Source organism: Micromys minutus, assembly GCF_963924665.1.
Source record: "Micromys minutus genome assembly, chromosome: 8".
NCBI lineage: Eukaryota > Metazoa > Chordata > Mammalia > Rodentia > Muridae > Micromys > Micromys minutus.
Window position 1 is genome coordinate 56,225,591 of NC_137977.1, and position 19,860 is coordinate 56,245,450.

A 19,860-nucleotide genomic window follows, 5' to 3' on the forward strand; every position below is an offset into this window, starting at 1 on the left:
CTGGTGTGCTAAGTATATTTTAACCCAATTAAGATGGAGACATTTCTTTCACATATGTGATGTGCTTTTGATTTGACACTGAAAATATTCTCCATTGTGAGTGTTCAAAAATAAAAATTCAGCCAGAAAAACAAAGTTATCTCAGGAGAGTTCTCATTGAGACCAGGTTTGGGTCAGTGGAAAATCTGTAAGTGAACTGGGAAGACAACAGCTTTTCTCTATTCCCTTTTCGGTGGTTTTGCAGAAACTGGCCAATTCATTGGTATGAAACTTCAGGGATTTAGGTACAAGAAAAACTTGAAATAATTATTCAAATAACTCACCATCATAATCCTTACATGTCTGAAATGCCTAGGGATGTGGATGTGGTTTTATTTTAGAGACAATTATCTGAGTCAGAAGACTCATATCATTGCATACAACTTTTTGTTTAGGTTTTTTTTTTTTTTTTTTTTCTTTTATTTCCCATCCAAGCAAAACAAGAATTTGGATGTGAACAAGGAAAATGAGCACTTGAGTGATTCACATAAATGTCACAGGGAACTGTAAACGTAAGACTAGAGATTTTTGGTTTGAACCTGATTTCATATGAAAAAAATGGAAATGTTAAAGTAATGGAAAGTGTGGAAATTTCTTTAGGGTCATCTAGAAAATTTCACTTACTGCTGGTGTTTATCCCATATTATCATCCAGCCTGACATTCAGGTAGGTCAATACACAAGATTAATACATTGTAAATGGAGATGTTCTTACAAAATAAATACATGAAATGAAAATATTCTGGAGGTTCCGGATTCAATGAGCCACACAGTAGTAACAAAGAGTCCAGTTTGAGAATGATTCTGAAATAAGGAAAACTGAAATATAAGTCAAATCACTAGAATGAAAGTGTTTGTGAAAACGTGTCTATTCTCGAGAGGGAAGGCCACAGATATCTGGGGAAAGGAAGGAACCTAATGATTTCTATGCAAGTCTCTTCAATGGAGATGTCATGGGAAGGCAGATCTTTACACAGTGCATCAAATGGCTGGTCCAAAAACTGTAGCTTTTCCATTGCCTGACATAATAGGAATGTCATTCACTTCTTTATATTGGTGTTCTTTGAGTCCATAAGATTTCCCTAGGACCATGAGAGGGTATGGCAATGAACCTACTGTAAGACAATATGTCGAAAAATTCCATAAAGTGATAATGAATGTATGGGCAAGCTTGACATAAATATAGTTAAGGACTTGGAGACTGCCAACATTACTCTTGAATACTTTAAGATTCTCATAGACTAAGATAATGTGTCCAACTCACTATCAATGCAATTGGAGGTTATGTGAATAATAATGAACTATTTAAATGAGAAAGGAGCCCCTTGGGGCTTGTCTCAGAGTCCCATGAAATCTCTAAACTGAGCAGAGAAGATGACATATCAAGTAGGGGGCTGATAAGCACACAAGAAATATTTGTGGAAGCTAAGAATATTTAACTTGCAGAAAAACATAGATAGAAGGAAGGGGGCTTGACAATTTCAAGTAATCCGACCTATGTTTTATAATTCTCACTCTCTACTATTATTTATAGCCCCCAGAGAAATAACTATAGGAAAAGTGTAGATGCTTTAAAGGAATAGATAATTGAGTATAAATTCTGCAAGTTAAACATGTATGTAACAAAACAGCTGCTTTTGGGTACAAATGATCCGCCCTCAGAATAGTTCAAGGGGGGATGCTGGAGAGTTTAGGCAGAAGTAGATGGATGGGTGGGCAAGCTCCCTCATGGAGGCAAAGGTTGAGGGCAGTTGTGGGAGGGGGTATGGGGAGGAGAAACAGGGAAGGGAGACATTATTGGAGAGATATTCAAATGGGATGATTAATAAAACAACAATAAGGAAATGCAAACATGAGATTTCTGACCAGAGAATTCAAGTTTCTGTAGCACTTGGCACATATTTTGTGTACCTCTAGAGGAAAACATTTTAATTGTTTTGTTTGTTTTAACTGTTTGAGATAGTAGAGGCACTAATGTTGGTTGGATAGATGATCCACCTAAGATTTTAAGGATTAAATAGATTTTTTCTTTTCCTAAAGACTAATCTCTACACAAGTGAGCGTTACTCTTTTGGTTATGACATGATGATCAACTATAGCACAATGCACTGTGATGTGTCTGCAGTCACTTATGAATTTATGAAAGCACACTGCTCACACCTCCCGAATTGTTAAGCTCAATTCTCTCCAAGTGCAGACCAGGGATTTTTGTGACCTTCTTGAATTTTTAATGTCTATTTTATACACTCAAATACATACACATATATTACATGTATTATTACAATGATACATTATTTTATTTGTATATTTATAATGAAGAATAAAGACACTAAGTCTCCTTCTAAATACAAGTGACCTAGTGAGAAGTACATTCTCTGAGAACAGTCTGCTAGCAAAGGTGCTTTGATATTCTGAGTCAACGATATATAATGCCTGATGGATGCCTTTCCCTTTGGCTAAAGAGCATTGATGGGAACATCAATGTCACTCTCTCATGAGACCAACATGTCACGGAATAAGGATGTTTCCTTCTTGGTAACATTTGGCTTATGTGTGCATCATTCAGTAAAGTTGTATTCTATAGTCAATTTCTTGACATATAGAATACTCAAAATTTAAAATTGGGATTCTAAAAAAAAATGATGCAGAAAAAAATGTGTCAAGCATAATATCCAAGTCTATCATTTTTTCATAATACTATAAGGTAGATTTTACCTGCATTATATCCTAGGTACAAATATTTCTAAAGCCCATTAATTCAGAAATTTAATGACCTTTATATCTAGAAATCAGACAATGATTGACAATTACACCTTTTGTCTGGAATTCTATAGAGAAATATTCTATACAAAATAATTAAGTATTTTGTCATTTTAAGTGACTATTCCTGAGGCAAATATTTAATTTCTTTATATATAAAACAATAAAATGTACAGATTATTCTAGTTTGATAATGCTACTAAATAAAGTTCAGCTGGTTCATTTTATTTATCTAAATTTCATGCTATTTAATTATAAGGTGTATTATGAAGATTCAAACATCTAATTTTTAATAAAATGTACATAATGAGTTTTTAACAAGTGAATAAATGAAATGAATAAATGAATGAATGAATACATTTCGAAAAGACAAAGACTTCACATCATGTACAATTATATAGCTTGGGTCACATAGGAAATAAACTTTATTCAGTATAAATTGAAAAAAATTCAAATCATTTTATTTTTACAAGTAAAATAATCACTTGCTAATGAAATTATTCATACTCATTATAAAGGTATTATTAAAGGCACTAAGAAATTTTTCTACTTTATAGACAAACAAAATTATACGTTAGTGTTAAATCGAAAAGTACAGTTTAGGAACAACAATAGTCAAAAAAAAAAAAAAACCTATAAATATATTTGCTAGAGTTAATGTCAATTGCAATTTTATTATGCAGGATGTCTTTATGTCATAGAGGTGCTTTTCATTCACCAACATTGAAGAGGTAGAAGCTTTTGAAACAGAAGCAGAGACAGAGACAGAGAGAAAGGGGGAAAAAAGGGAAGGGAGAGAAAGGGAGGGAGATAAAGAGGAAGGGAGGGTGAAAGGGAGGGAGAAAGAATGGAAGGGAGGGAGGAAGGGAGGGAGAAGGAAAGGGAGGGAGGGAGGGAGAGAGGGAGGGAGGGAAGGAGGGAGGGAGAAAGGGAGGGAGGAAGAAAAGGAGGGAGGGAGGGAAGGAGGGAGAGAGAGAAGAAAGGAGGAAGGAAAAGAGGAAGGAAGGGAGGAGAGAGGGAGGGAGGGAAGGAGAGGGGAAGGAAGGAGGGAGGGAGAGAGGGAAGGAAGAAGAAGAGAGGAGGGAGGGAGGGAGGGTGAGTGGAAGAAAGGGAGAGAGAGGCAAACTTAGGGACTTTCACTTGGGTGATTAAAGGTTATCAAGCACAGACATTCCCACCTAAAGCATTCTTACTTCTTTTATCACATTTTATGATTTATGTGCTGGACACAGAGCAGCATTCCTCTTTACTCCTTTCTCTTGATTTCCCTTTATCATTTTATGTCTGTAAATACCATGTCATAAGTCCAGTGTTTGTTTTCATTAAAAAAATAAAGAAACTACAAACTAACAAACAATATAGATTATCTCCTGGTGAAGATCTCTTGGAGTCTATCAAGAGACCCAGGGTCAAGGCTAAGACATTGCCAGTCCTTGTACTCCCCCTTGGGGGAGGTTTTCGAAAAGTCATTAAGAAATTGGTCTTCTGGGAGGCAAAAGCTCACAGTGTTGCATTTGTTGAATTTTGTGGTATAGCATTCACCACAAGGTCAATTTCAAACTAACAGCATTATGTCCCTGAGAAAAGATTTGGGGGATATGAGGGCTGTATTCTTAACATGCACATATGATATAAATATCCCTATGATCAGGCATATTATCAGACTGTAATGATATTATGATGAATATAAATTTGTTCAACATCATTTAACTGTGAGTTTGTGTAATTATTTTAATTATGTCTTTGTTTAAAGATTGGCTGCATTTCAGAGACTTGTAATACTTTAAGTTATTTATGATGAACTAGTACAGGATGATTACAATATAGTAATGTCATTGTCCCAAGGAGAACAATGGTTGTCTTTTTGTCTTTGCAGTTTATACAAAGATGGGATTTAACATATTAAAGACACAAAAGCCATGGAGTTTGTGGAGATAGAAGGATACACAGAACATCTACAGCTATCCCTTTTGCTCTGATATTTGAAAATAAAAGCTCCTTGAATGAGGAAATTGGAGAGCCATGAGTGTGTCTGTGGTGCAGAAGAAAGGCATTTTAAAACAAAGTCATTCTTTAGAGGATGGCAAGTTCTTTGATGTTTGACCACTTCAGATCTGCTCACCCCAGATGTTGCTTTTCCAAACTAGAGCTGGTGGCTCACAGTTCTGCCAATGAAGCTGAAGTACAAAGACAGTCCAGATGGTGGATAGATTCAGAGGAACCTGCTGCTGAGAATCAGGTTCAGTGACCTGATATTTTTTTTCACCTACTGAAATAACCTTGACAAAATTTTATTGGAGTTAAGTATTAAAAAAATGCACCAGATTTCTCTAAAAAAAATAGTCAGGCACCATACCACTGATTACTTGATCACAAGAAATGAACTAATTGCTTTTGTAGAAGTTGCTCAGTTACAGGTAATGTCATTTCTTCCTTTCACAATAATGGCTACTGTCATTAAATCATGACCTCCAATTAATATAGTAAATCCTATATTAAAATGGTGGTGCTAAGTAAAGGTGACTGTTGTGCCCACATTCATAAAAGAGAAATGCTCAAATAAATAAAATAAAATAATTAACCTAAGTGTATATCAGAAACAATCTTTCAATTTATTTTCTATTCACTGATAAAACTTTCCAAATAATAATAAAATTTTGAAATTTTTAAATAAGAACACAACCCCTGATATTATATGTGGCATATTATTTGATAAACTAATGCCCCAGTAAGAGTTTCTATTGTGATAAAACACTAGGAACAAAAGCAAGGCGAGGAGGAAAGGGTTTGTTGTTGCTTAGAGCTCCACATCTGGGTCCATCTACAGGGAAGTCAGGACAGGAACTCAGCAGAACCAGGAGCCAGAAGTTTATCCCAAGCCCATGGAGAAGGGCTGCTTACTGGCTTCCTGATTATCACTTACTCAACCAGCTTCCTTCCTTCCTTCCTTCCTTCCTTCCTTCCTTCCTTCCTTCATTAATTCATTCATTCTTTCCTTCCTTCCTTCCTTCCTTCCTTCCTTCCTTTCTTCTTCCTCCTTCCCTTAAAAGCATTTAATTTTCAAATGGATCATTATATTTTTCTCTCTTTTTTATTGAAGATTTTATTTATTTATGTTTCAAATGTTATACCCTTTTTCAGTTTCCCCTCTGCAAACCTCCTCTCTAATCCTCCTTCCCCTTGCTTCTATGAGGGTGCTTGCTGACCAAAGGACCTTCTCCCACCTTTACATACTCACTTTACATCCTTCTTACTGCTACCTCCTGATCACACCTTCTCATAATCCTCCCCCCTTCTGTTCTCCTCTCACCAGTTAGGGACCCCATATATATACCCACCCTGGCATTTCAAGTCTCTGAGAGGGCTTGGCTTACTCTTCCACTCAAGCCAGACAAGGCATCCCAGCTCATAAATATATCCTACATACTGGCCAATTAAAAAACATAGGGTACATAACTAAACAGAGAATTCTCAACAGAAAAATTGTGAATGGCAGAAAAGCACTTAAAATGGTCAAAGTCCTTAGTCATCAAGGAAATACAAATCAAAATATCTCTGAGGTTCTATCTTACACTGATCAGAATGGCTAAGAACAGAAACACAAAGATAGCACATGCTGGAGAGAATGTGGAGCCAGAGGGTCACTCCTGCATTGGTGGTGGGAGTATAAAGTTGTACAACCACTTAGGAAATCAATTTGGCATTTTATCAGAAAAGTGCAAATAGTTCTTCTACCTCAATACCCAGCCACACCACTCAGCATTCTTTTTTCTTTCTTTCTTTCTTTCTTTCTTTCTTTCTTTCTTTCTTTCTTTCTTTCTTTCTTTCTGTGTCTGTCTGTCTGTCTGTCTTTCTTCTTTCTTTTTTTCTTTCTTTCTTTCTTTCTTTCTTTCTTTCTTTCTTTCTTAATAAGCACCCAGGGCCACCAATCCAGAAGGGACACCATCTACACTGAGCTGGAACCCTACCAACTCATCCTCCACCCATAATTCAAAATAACTCAGCTATCAGGAAAAGGTGCCAAGGTTTGCACACAAACAATCTGATGGGGCCTTTCTTTAGTAGAGCATCTTCCTTTAAAAATTACTCTAGCTTGTATGAAGGAGACATAAAAACCAGATAGAACATCCAAGTTATGTGCATTTACATCTAAAGGAAACTTAATGTGTTTTTCTTTAAAGTACAAACAAAGAAACCCAATTTATGTATTTAAAAGTCATGAGGCATTTGCTTACACAGCAATCCTTCTTGTGTATGCCTCTGAACTGATCAATGTAAAAACAAAATAGAAAACTATCGCTTTAATGGCTACTGCCTCAGTGAAAATGCAAAATGGTCTGTCAAGTTGATTTTTCTGAAAGTTGAGAAATGCTTAAGTGGGTGGAACATGAGGTGCAATTTGAAAATAGGGGAAAGAAACAAAAGTAACTAGATTTTGCTATTATTTAATCTGGAGACAAAATTAAGTATTTCTAGCAGATAAAATTAATTCTTGCTCATAGTAGTATTAAATATGCGATGTGATAATTGGTCCTCTGAAATACTGAATTATTAACTGTAATACATATTACCTATTCCTTCCAAATGTTCAGTGAATCTGGAAAATTCAGTTGGAACCATAAGAGCACTTGGGAAACAGTGTTTGGGAAACATGATGATGAGATCAGACTGTGTCAATCTCATCTGAAGAGCTTCTCAGTGGAAAGAGTGACACACTTCAGACAACTTGGAAAAGCCATCAAAGACCCTCAGGTCCTGAGTGGAAAGCCATGCATGTATTTTCTTATTGGATATTATATGTATTTACATTTCAAATGTTGTTCCCTTTCCTGGTTTCTCCTGCTCCCTTTTCCCCTACTCCTGCTTCTATAAAACTCCCACCCACCCACTTCCACCTCACCACTGTCCCTGGCATTCCCCTACACTGGGGAAATGAGCCTTCACAGGACCAAGGGCTTCTTCTCCTATTGATGTCTCTTGAGAAGCTCTACCAGAGCCTTACTGATACAGATGAGGATGCTTGCAGCTAACCATCAGACTGAGCACAGGGACCCCAATGAAGGAGTTAGAGAAAGGACTGAAGGAGCTGAAGGGGTTTTGAACCACATAGTAAGAAGAATAAAATCAACCAACCAGACTGCCAAGAGCTCCCAGAGACCAAACTACCAACCATAAGGGACCCATGGCTCTAGCTGCATATGTAAGAGAGGATGGCTTAGTCTGACATCAATAGGAGGCATAGTTTGTTTTAAGAAGACTTTAACTTAGACTCAGGGAGAGAGATGTAAATATCAAGTTTGGTTACAAAGGAAGCTATACCTTAGGGTACACTCCCATTTAGATAAGTATATAATCTGAAACATTTCTTCTATAATCATCCAATTTATGTAACCTTCGCTTGGTTTTGCTTATTATTTAAATTAATAACATTTAATTGTCAAATGTGTACCTCAACTTATGATTTGCATTTTCTCTGTGCTTAGCACCCCTTTCCGAATGGTTCCAGAACAATGCTGCCGGATAATTAGAGGCTTTATTTGATTGCCAGCCAAGCTTGGGGGCTAAGATAATGGCTCATTTTTGTAATTCCAATTTTTGCCTGAAAACTTTCAATAACAAATGCATTCTATAACTTTAGATTGAAAAAAATAATTACATTTGGAACGGCCCCAAAATTTCAAGTTTGTTTCCTTAAGGTTTACTGAGGTATCAGCTTTGGTCTCTTGACAAATTGCATGTCTTCCAATTTGTTTTTTTTTTTTTTTTTTTTCAGGGAGAAATATATAATTTTGAGATACAGAATCTTCCACAAAGGTTCATTCTGGGAAAAGTCACAGTGTATGTGTATTTGTTACTTTTCTGTTATTTATGACAAAATATCAGATGTTAGATAGAGGGATTATGTATCTTGTATTACAGTTACAGAGTGTTCAGTACATCAATGCCTTAGCTGAATATCTTGGTAGATACAACAGGGGCAGGAGGAGAGCTGAACTAGAAACCAACATAGAATGGAACATGAGGTGACACGAACATACATGTGCACACACACACACACACACACACACACACACACACACATGCGTGCATACACACCCAGAGGTTCTACCCAAATTCCCTACTTCGTTCAGCCTAGTTCTACCTCTTTCTTTTAGAACTATCAAAAATAGTTATATATAAGGTCCTGCTTAGGAGCAGATATTCAAATCATGATTTAGTGTAAGAAATTGCATTTTCCAGCTAAAGCAACAGGGTAATCTCTCCTTTTTATTTTTTCCTAGCAAACTTGGATCTGCCTCCTCCTGCATTACACACACAGGTCCCTAACACTTTCAGAATGGGTAAAACTTAGTCTAGGTGTTGATTTACAGCTAATCTTCTGCCTTGGACCTAACTTCACAAAGATCATAAACCACTTAAAAGTAAGATTTCTTTTTATTGTCTATTCCCTTAGCATGAAACTTAGTATCAAGATATAATGAATGAAGTAGATTGATCAACAATATCCTATTATCATATCATGGTGTTGTAAGCTTTTTTTTATTTTTTAGTTTTGAACAACTTTATTTTATAAAACAAAGATAAATATACAAATTTTAAGCATTTTTATAAAAGTATATGAATACATTTTTGTCAGTGCTTTTTTTTAAGGTTTGATAGTGTGCATTAAAATCTTACTAGTTACAATGAGAATAAAGTACATGTATAACAGGATGTAACCTGGAATTAGTCAAAGTTTTCTTGGTGTGTAAGGATTAAGCATAATGTTGTTTTTTCTTTACTTTTTCTTTTCTTGAACTTCATTTAGTCTGTGAATTGTTTCTGGGGTGTTCAGAGCTTTCTGGGGTTAGTATCACATTATCAGTGACTGCATATTATGTCTGTTCTTTTGTGACTGGGTTATCTCACTCAGGATGATATTCTCTAGATGCATCTATTTTCTTAAGAATTTCATAAATTCATCGTTTCTAATAGCTGAGTAGTACTCCATTGTGAAAATGTACCACAATCTCTCTATCCATTCAACTACTGAAGGACATATGAGTTCTTTCTAGCTTCTGGCTATTATAAATAGAGCTGCTATGAACATTGTGGTGCATGTATCTTTGTTGTATGTTGGAGCTTTTATAAGAACTGGCACTTTGGAAAGTAGTGGTAATAAAATAATTCATGGACTTTTCCATTTATCATAATCTACCATCTTCTAGTAGGTCTCTACCTCATTTGACCTTAGTAGACAATTTAAAGACCATCAGGTTATGCTTACTTTTGGTTGTCAACTTGATGACTACAGAGTCACCTAGGATGGGAATCTGAATGAGACCTGCCTAGAATATACTAGACTGTGACCGTGTCTGTGAAATAGTTTCTTTTACCTTTTTCTTTTATCATTGGATATTCTCTGCACTTACATTTCAGATGTTATCCCTTTCCCACAGGCCTATACCCCTCCCCTTCCCATTGCCTCCATGAAAGTGGTCCCTCTCTCAACCACACTCTCCCACCTCAGCACTTTGGCATTCCTTACACTGGGAAAATGATCCAATGGCAGGCCAGACGTCTCTCCTCCCATTGATTTCAGAAAATTCTATCCTCTGATGCATATGTACCTTGGGGCATAGGTCTCTACATGTGAATTCTTTGGCTGGTGATTTAGTTCCTGGGAGCTGTGGTGGGTTTGGTTAGTTGATAATTTTGTTCTTCCCATGGGTTGTAGACCCTTTCAGCTCTTCAGTCCTTTCTCTAGCCCCTTCATTGGGGTCCCCGTGTTCAGTCTGATGGTTAGCTGTATCAGTATGGCTCTGTATCAGTATCCTCTGTATCAGTATGGTTCTGGCACACCCTCTGAAGACGCATCCATATCATATTCCTTCCAGTAAGCACTAATTGGCATCAGCAATAGTGCTTGGGCTTAGTGGCTGCCTATGGGGTAGATTGCAGTTGAGGCACTCTCTGAATAATCTTGTCTTTAATCCCTGCTCTCTTTTTGTCTCTTTATTTCCTCCCATGAACGTTTTGATTTCCTTCTAAGAAGGACTGAGGCATCTGCTTTCTAGCTTTCCTTCTCTTTGAGCTTCATAATTTCTGAGAATTGTTTCTTGGGTATTCCAAACTTTATGGGTTAGTATCTGCTTATAAGTGAGTATATACTATAAGTGTTTCTTTGTGACTGGGTCATCTCACTCAGGATGATAGCTTCAAATTCCATTCATTCTTAATTGGCTTATTTAAGGTGGTAAACCCCTCACTGAATACCATAAGCACTATTTCACTGGCTGAGCTATAGAGTAAATGGAAACTAGAGAGCCAGCAAGTTCTAGAATCTTTGCTAACCTGTGGCCCTCTGTGCTTGACTGTGCATCAAACATGGCTACTTCTGGCATGTGGCTGTTGCTGTACTGCCCCTCTGTAACATACAGTAATATGGACTTGTGAGCAAAATCACCTTTCCTCTCTTAAGTTGCTCAAATATGAATATTTCCCAAAAGCAACAGATAAACTAAAAGAATGAGCCTCCCTGTTTGCCAAAAGTCCTAATGTTCTTGTTCTTTCGCCCAGCAAAGTTACACCTTCTCCCCCAAAGCCCACCAATTCTTTGACAACACAATGAAGTAGCTAGTTATGGAAATAAGAATAAATTCTGCAATCCCATAGAAAGAACAACAATATCAACAAACCAGACCCCCCCCTCCATAGCTCCCAGGGACTAAACCGCCAACCAAAGAGTACATATGGAGGGACCCATGGCTACAGCTGCATATGTAGCAGAGGATGGCCTTGTCTGGTATCACTGGGAGGGGAACCATTTTGGTCTGTGGCTGCTAGATGACTGAGGAAAATACCAGGGTGCTGGGGCAGGAGTGGGTAGAAGGGTGGGGGAGCACCCTCATAGAGACAGGGAAAGGGTGTTTGTAGAGGGAAAACTGTGAAGAAAAATAGAATTTGAAATTTCAATAAATAAAATGGCCAATAAAAATGAAAAAAGTTGGTGTTGGTCACTATAATGTTGGCTGACCACAGAGCCTCTCTTTCCATCTTCAAATAGTCACTAATTTTTTGTGCAAGACATTATAATGTAATGATGAACTTTTGCTGGACTGGCTATCTTTCCAGCTTCAAAAAGACCAGAATCTACTGTCCTCTCTGATCTTGTTCTACTTAACAAGAGTAAACTCTGTCCTCCTTTATTTACTAAGTCTAGTGACATCTTGTCTAACAATAGGATTTCATTCCTGTACTCCTTCCTTCTATTTTCTGCATAGTTAAATTTACTCTCTGCGTTGTTTCTAGAAATTGTAATATCTCACAAGTTTGAAATGAAAACAGCCAAAGTTATCAAAGCAATAAAATTCCTCTGGAACATTTAATTTCCATTTAGGTATTATCAAATGTTCTTCCTCCACTTATGAGAAAAACAGTCTCAAGCCAACAATCGTTCTGTTTCATCTCTGAACGCTATGTCGATTTTTGTACCCTTCTTGGGGCAGTTGATTTCTTGTCATCACCTAACTCTATCTATCATCTGCACCTGGAAAGATTAACAGTTCCCAAATTTTGTAAAACCCTTCTACTTATTAGCCAATGTAAGGCCATCTCAGTTCTTTTCTTGCCCCCAAACGTTGTACTTCTAGATGACCAATCTCACTGTATAATTTGTGTCAAATTTTGTCTTCAAAGAATTTTCACTAGAAGCTATGTTTACTAGCAAGGCATTACTTTGAGCTCCCACTACACTAGCCGCCTCTCTACTGGCCTTAGCTCCTCTGCCATCCCTTTCTATGTCTTCCAATCCATTTATGATCACAGTGGTGTGGCTAATTCTTCTCAAAGAACTTGTCACTTTGGGGGTGAATTTTCCAGTTGTTTACCTATTTGATTATCATTCATGAGATATAAATAAACCCTAGATAATAATGGTTGTTTTATTGACTTTCTTAAATGCTCAGTGCTGATATTACTGTAATCTGTTTTATGAGTAGTAGTTACAGAATTAAGACACATACGTGAAGGGATAGTTGGATTGCTCAGCATATTTCCAGGCACAAAATACCGGCTGTACTTTACTGACTTCCACTGTTATCTGCTCATTAAATGTTATAAATAATGAATGCAATTAGTCATATACCTATTTTAGATCTCACATTAAAATAATTGCATTTATCTAGTTTAAACATATTTAAGCCTATACCAGTGAATATTTTTTCTATAAGTGAACAGTTTTACAATTTCTAAAATCAAATCACATAGTGCCTTCACCTACTATCAGGATTGAACCTATTCATGTTCTCTGACTAATCAACCATTCCAACTATAAGGGCAACTTCCATGAGCTAAATTAAAATCAGAGACCTTATCACTAGACCTAAGTTCATTTAATTTAAGACTATTATTAAACCTCCCTCTTTTCAAAAATGAATGACTTGAAGGAAATCTCATTAAAACTCATTGAAAGGGTAAAGCAAACTCTGACTGCAGAGCCACCCTGAAATGGAAACATTAGAAATATGTATGATGAAGTTTAAATTACATGTGATAAGAGAATTAAGTAGAAACTCTAAAGGAAATGGTTCTGTTATATATTTAATCTCTTTGTCAGAATACTCTCTGTACACATACTAAGTAGCAATGGTTTCAACGAAGTTGAAGAGGATAAAAAATAAATCAAATCTTAACCCCCAAATAGCCCTCAGAATATATAGTTTAAGTGTATGAAATATGAATAATAAGAAGATTCTGTAAAATCTTTGCTAAGTTCAACTTGCCTGAATCATAAGTTCAAACTGGCAAAACATGCCCAAAAGCCCTGAGATTTATAATAGACATCATAAGGACATCTTTGGGAACTTTAGAAAATATCCAGGATTCCTCACCAATTGGACATTTCTAGTTCTTCATCCAGAGTGGTATCATGTGCACAAATCTCCTATATATAGTGCATCATCAACAACTGTCATCATATTGGTCTTCATCTGGCAACCACAATTGTTGAAATTTCACTCATACATATCTTTTGCTGTGCCTAGGGGACACTATCTATCAAAATATGTCCTGGCTCTGTGGCTGCTAAAATCTTTCTGCTCACTGTTCTATAATTCTTCCTAAAGGACATTGATTTAATTATACATGGATCTGTACATGAACTGATTCTTGCACACAATATTTGATTTTTAGTGGTTCATCCTGGATATATAAACACATATGTAATCACACAAAAAATAAATAATTAAAGAAGGGATTATGACTTTGTGAGAGTGCATGGGATGTCAAGAATACTAGACAGAATTAGGAGGGTATAAATTATATAAAATGCAGTTCATCTAAGAAATCTTTCAAAACAATTTTTCTCATACAGACAAGTATGTGAGGTAAGGGGAACATGCATTCATTACTAGTGAAAGTGTAAACTTGAGCAATGACTATAGAAATCATAATGGTTGTTCCTTGGAATCTGAGAATACATTTGATACATGAACCAGTTATAAAACATTTGGAATTATACCCAGTGGACTCTATATTCTATTACAGAGTCTCTTACTCAAACATGTTCCTTGCTGCTGTATTTATAATATCCAGAAACTGGAAATAACCTAGATGTTCATCAGTAGGTGAATAGATAAAGAAAATGTGGTACATTTACAATGAAATATTATTCAGCTGTTAAAAAATTGTGAAGTTCTCAGGTAAATAGATTAAGCTGAGAAAACAAACATCCTATGAGAGTGTGATCCAGATGAAAAATAAAAAATATAGTGTTGTTCTTTTATATGTGAATATGAGCTATAAGCCTTTGTTAACCATGATGAATAACCATGTTATGTCATTTAGTCTGAAAATGACAAATACAATGTTTTTTCTCTTCTATATGGACTTGAGCTATAAGCCTTTGTTAGTTTAAATAACCACAGAAATAAGGAATAGAATAAAGGACTAGAAAAGAGTGATGGGTCAGTCAAAAGGGGGAAAGACAAGTATAATTAGAGAGAAATGGGGAGCTATGATCAGAAGAATTAAATGAAGGAGAGGAAAGAAGAAGGAATAAGATAGATCATTAATATATAGAACACACAATACTGGTAGGTACTCTACATATGGTTACCATAGAAAAATATAAATGCCAACTCTGATCAAGCCCCTTTCTATAAAATTGTGACCTGTTTTAATAAAACACTATTGTAGTAGTGGCACAAATGTTGTAAAACAACCATTTCATGATTGGATGCAAGGCTTACTTTATGATATAAAACCCATCTTTGACACTCATTACACAGGTGTCCAAGTAGCAAGACTAGATATACCATGGACATAAAAGAAACTCAAGTACTGCTGTCCTAATAAAGAAAGAAAGCAACAAAATGCCTGCTAAGTGCATCCTGCTATACATGCACATCTGTTACTCACTTGGCGATTGTCAAAGATGCTTTCTCCTCCTGAAGATAGGAAATAATACAGAGGCTTACAACTAGACAATGTGCAGAGACTGAAAGATCTTGGAACACTCAGTTCTAAATGGGATGCACTCATCAAATCCTACCCATCAACGTTCAAAGAGGTCCTCAGAAAAAGGTAGAGTGCTTGTGGGAGACAGTATATTTCAGACACAGGAGGACTGACACACAGATGAACTCAGAATCTATGACCTCGTGCACAGGGCATGCATAGGTCCAAATCCTAAATGGTCCCGATTCTGAAACTGGAAAGTGAACATAATGTCTTGATTCCAAATATGGAGCAATTTCCAATAGACAGCTGCTTGTCAAGAAAAGAAGTTTCTTCCATAGGACTCCCACTGGGTATAAACAATGCTTAAGGGTGGAGCTCATGCTACAACATCAAAACAAAGCTCAAGAATGGTTTTGTAGATGTTTTTGGACTCATACTGTTTTCTCTCCTCACTGTTCCTTTGCTTGGATACCACAGTTTCTAGTTTTGTGTTTTACAGGTTTTGTGTGTGTGTGTGTGTGTGTGTGTGTGTGTGTGTGTGTGTGTGTGTGTGTGTTGTTCTTTTTCATTATTTTATTCATTCATTTAATTCTGGTTTGTTTGAGTTTTTATTTGCCTGTTTTGAGAGAGAGAGAGAGAGATCATAGCTAGGATGGTTGTTGAGGTGAGGTTGGAAGGATATGGAAGAAGTTGTAAAACAACAATCTAAATATATTGTATACATTTTCAATTAAAAGATTATATTGATAGAAAAGATTACTGAGCTCAATATTGTTTTAACTTTTTGTGAACTAAAGTAGTGTGATCGCATATTAGATTTATATCTGTTAGTAGATAGATAAGAGAAATAAGCTTGCTTCATGTTAGACTGACCACTGCGCACACACACTAATACCTGCACAATCATATGTAGAAAAACAGTTTGTTATTTTTATGTATGTAACTCTGGTCAAAGAAAATGTGTTGCCCTGAACACAACTTTGTACATGCCAACATCCTATGTTACTTGGCAGTACGGTAAACAGAGTAGTCCATAATAGGTAATAAAGCAATAACCATTGGCCGACTTACCCTTGAATTTACCACTTCCAGTGAGATGTTCTGAGGTGCAGCACTTGGCACTGAAAGGAATCAAATAAGATGTGATGGTTATTGGCGAAGCCTTGCAAAAGAAATCCCAGCCCACTGATGAAAAGAGAAACTATATCTCAAACTTTGTACTGAAAATCCAGAAAGTTAATGCAAGCAGGCAGCCCTTTTCAATAACCTCAGAGAGAAGAGAAATAAACGCTTATCTAATTTTTGTCTCATGGGCCAGGTCAGTTCATTATCCATCTACTGAGTCCCCAAAAACTATTTCACAAAAAGAGCACCAAGTGTGATAGCAAAAAAGGCCATCTCATTCCAGCTCTGTGATAATCCACCTGCGAGAACCTATAAAAACACAGTGGCTTCCAAGGATTATCCTACTTTGATGTTTCGGGATTGGTATTGTTTATGGTGGGATATATCACAGTAACAGACACCAGGGTTGCTGAATTCCTGTAATGCTGTCACTATTGTCTCACACAGAGTGAACATAAAGATTTGGTTTTTGTTTGTTTAGCTGTTTATAATTTAACTTGTATGACGTAGAAGAAAGCAGGCTTCCCGATGGCGTTCAGCCCATAGATTCTATTAAAGGACATATTTAGTTTTCTTTGGGGATTTTCTGTCATTCCTAAAGGAACTTCTGCAGCTCCCTTTTGACAGCTGTACTGAATATTTACTAAGTTCAGAGAGTCTGTCTCCAGTCATGGGAGCAATTTGAAGACAACCACTGACCAGGTAGCTGTTATGATTCCAGAAACTTTCTAGTTCTCAAAGTTGAATTGCAAATAAATAAAACTCCTTGCCCACCATAACAACGGGAACCTCTTAGTGACATTTTTTATTAAATTTTTTCTTATTTTAACTTGTTACTCAGTTGTGACTGTGATAGGACTGGGTGACTCTGGACTTTTTATGACTCACTATTCTGCTTCCTCTTCTTTCCATGTTAATTTGATAGTGTATGCAGGTTTTTTTTTGGGGGGGGGTTGTTTTTGGTTTTGGTTGGTTGGTAGTTTTGGCTATTTTATAGAGTACTAGCATTTCAACTTGAATTTGAGTTTATCCTATACTGATTTTTGTTGAAAATTTATTCGCCATCAGGGCATCCCCTCCCCCCCGACTAATTTCTGTATTCTTCAAACTGACGATCAATTCATTGTCATAGAACCAGTGACTAGAAGAGAAAGGAAGATATACTTAAGGACTGTTTCCTAAAATTTTATGAACATGATGAAAGTGAAAATAATATAGTTTGCTCTGATTTGAGCCTGTTAGAGTTTGATAAAAATTGCAGCCAATGTATTCTGTTAAAAAATTTCAGTGTTGTGTGTTAATTAAATCACTAATTATTCTTTAATATTATTCCATAAGTTAGGGAACACCTCAGCCGTCTTAGTTAATGACTTTTAGCAAAGTGTGAAATATAGTATCCATTTGTTTTCTAAATGTTAATGCTAATGATCAATATGGAGGATACTGTTAGGCTTATGTGTAAATCCAAAATGCACATATTTGGAAGTAGTATAAAAGGTATTATCTTTTAATTTTCTCTGCTTTAATATATATAATTTTGTTACATACACATTGAAGTGGTGCTGGGTCAAAACGTCTAAAAAGCACTTACCCATAAATTTTAAAAATCATAAGAGAATAAAACCTCCCAAATATAATAATTTATTTCCTCTGGCCAGTATAGACCTTGGTCTGCAGTAGTCTTTCTTTCCTAGTGATTTTTTTTTTCAGCATCTTGGTCTTACTCTCATATGTGAGCTGTCATTTAGACAGAAGGTTATGTGCCTGGGAGATCAGGAGTTTCCTCCTGTTTGACCCTTCTCAGATACTTCCTATAGAGGATCCATCCTCCTTTTACTTGCTGGAAACAATGTACCATTTTCCAAGATGGGACCCACCACACACATGGTAGCAGCAGCCCCAGAGAGGCATGGCCAGCATCATCCACTCTGCCTGTTTTACTGCCAACCTGCTTCTCAAACTGCTCTCTTACTTTTTACATTTTTATTTGAAAAAAAAAAAACAGATTTCAAGCTAATACATCTAAAATATAATTCCTCTGTTCATAGATCATCTTCCTCTTGTTAAGTTCTGTCTGCCTCTGACACATACAAAGGCTACACTGACTAACCAGTCAGCATATTTCTTTTTTAATTTCATCCTTATTCCAACATGAATTCTATGTACAGTATGCCAAAACTTTTTTTCAGAATATTACAAACTTTTTTAAGTCAATTAATTTATTTTCATCGTGGGAACCATGTATTCATAATTACTAAATAATTTTGATTTGGCTTGGTTAACTTCAAAGAGACACTGTCTGAACTTGACTGCAGTCATACGAAAAGTGAGTAAAGCATGCTTTGTCCTGTACACTGAGAGCTTCTGGTGGGTGGCTTATGTATGTCTTTACTTCTTTCAGTGTTAGTAATGTTTGTGTTTCAAGTTAACAGTCACTCTTGGAACACAATTAACTTATTTATAGCCCACATGTGATTTTAATTTTTACCTTTGGTGAAGAGTATCTGCTTGCTTTACCTCACATAAATTTGCAAACATCTGAAAACATACTTTCTTTTAAAAGCAAACTCTGGTAATCATCTCAGTTATGGTTTGAATCTGTAACAACTGCTAATGACTGAATTGTGGAGGAAGGACAGAGTGTGTTAGATTTCTTTATTTGGCCAGGGACCTGTGGCTGTAAGAGATGTGATAGGTTCAAATGCTACTACGTTTTTAAAATAGTCACTAACTTCTAATTTCTAACACACACACACACACACACACACACACACACACACACACACAACAGAGGAGATCAGTGTGTATGAAAATGAGCATGTTATAGGCATCAAATTATATTTATTAAATGTTAATAATTGATATGATGAAACTCAAAAATCTTTACTTTTACAGTGTTGATTTATTGTGTTAATTTTCTACAACAGAAAACTCTCTTAGTTTTCATAGACAGCACATTCGCTGTTTTTGTTGCAGGGCAAACAGAGAATTCTTCTTCAGGATTGCGGGTACCCATCAGTAATAGATAGGATTAGATGCTGGATGGAAGTGAGCACACCACACATGCCCTTGCCTATTTCATCTTTCACAGTGGTGCAGAGGGAGGAAATGTTTATTTTCAAAATAGAAAGACATCCCTGACAGTGTATCATTAAGCTGATGAGAAGATGTCAGAGATTTTTCTCAGTAGGGTAGAGCCTACTGCTTTGTACATGTTAGGATGAGGGTAGATCACATTCCATACTTCTTAAGGCATCTCAATAAATGAGGCATTTGAATTCATTTCTGAGAAATACTTGCTGCTGTATTCCTATTTTAATTGACCACATTAACTCAATGAGTTTTAATGTATCTTCTCTACAAACATACTAAGCTGAGGCTTTGATCACAAAACAGTGCCTTTTGTTTTTGTTATTGTTGTTGTTGGTGGTGGTTGGTTGCTTGGTTGTATTTGTTTTTGGTGTTTGGTCATTTGAGGCTCTCCCTGAGTTTCTAA

The 19,860-nt window shown here is 36.3% G+C and overlaps 1 protein-coding gene across 1 annotated transcript in view; it reads right to left on the minus strand.

The window, feature by feature from the left end:
- Nucleotides 1-19,860, minus strand: part of DCC (DCC netrin 1 receptor) — a gene marked incomplete at both ends in the record, with an annotated part of 1,062,613 nt that overhangs the window by 241,549 nt on the left and 801,204 nt on the right. The window contains one exon of the mRNA XM_080920225.1: nucleotides 16,311-16,360. Coding sequence (XP_080776351.1) covers nucleotides 16,311-16,360 — 50 coding nt within the window. The remainder of the gene's footprint in view (nucleotides 1-16,310; nucleotides 16,361-19,860) is intronic.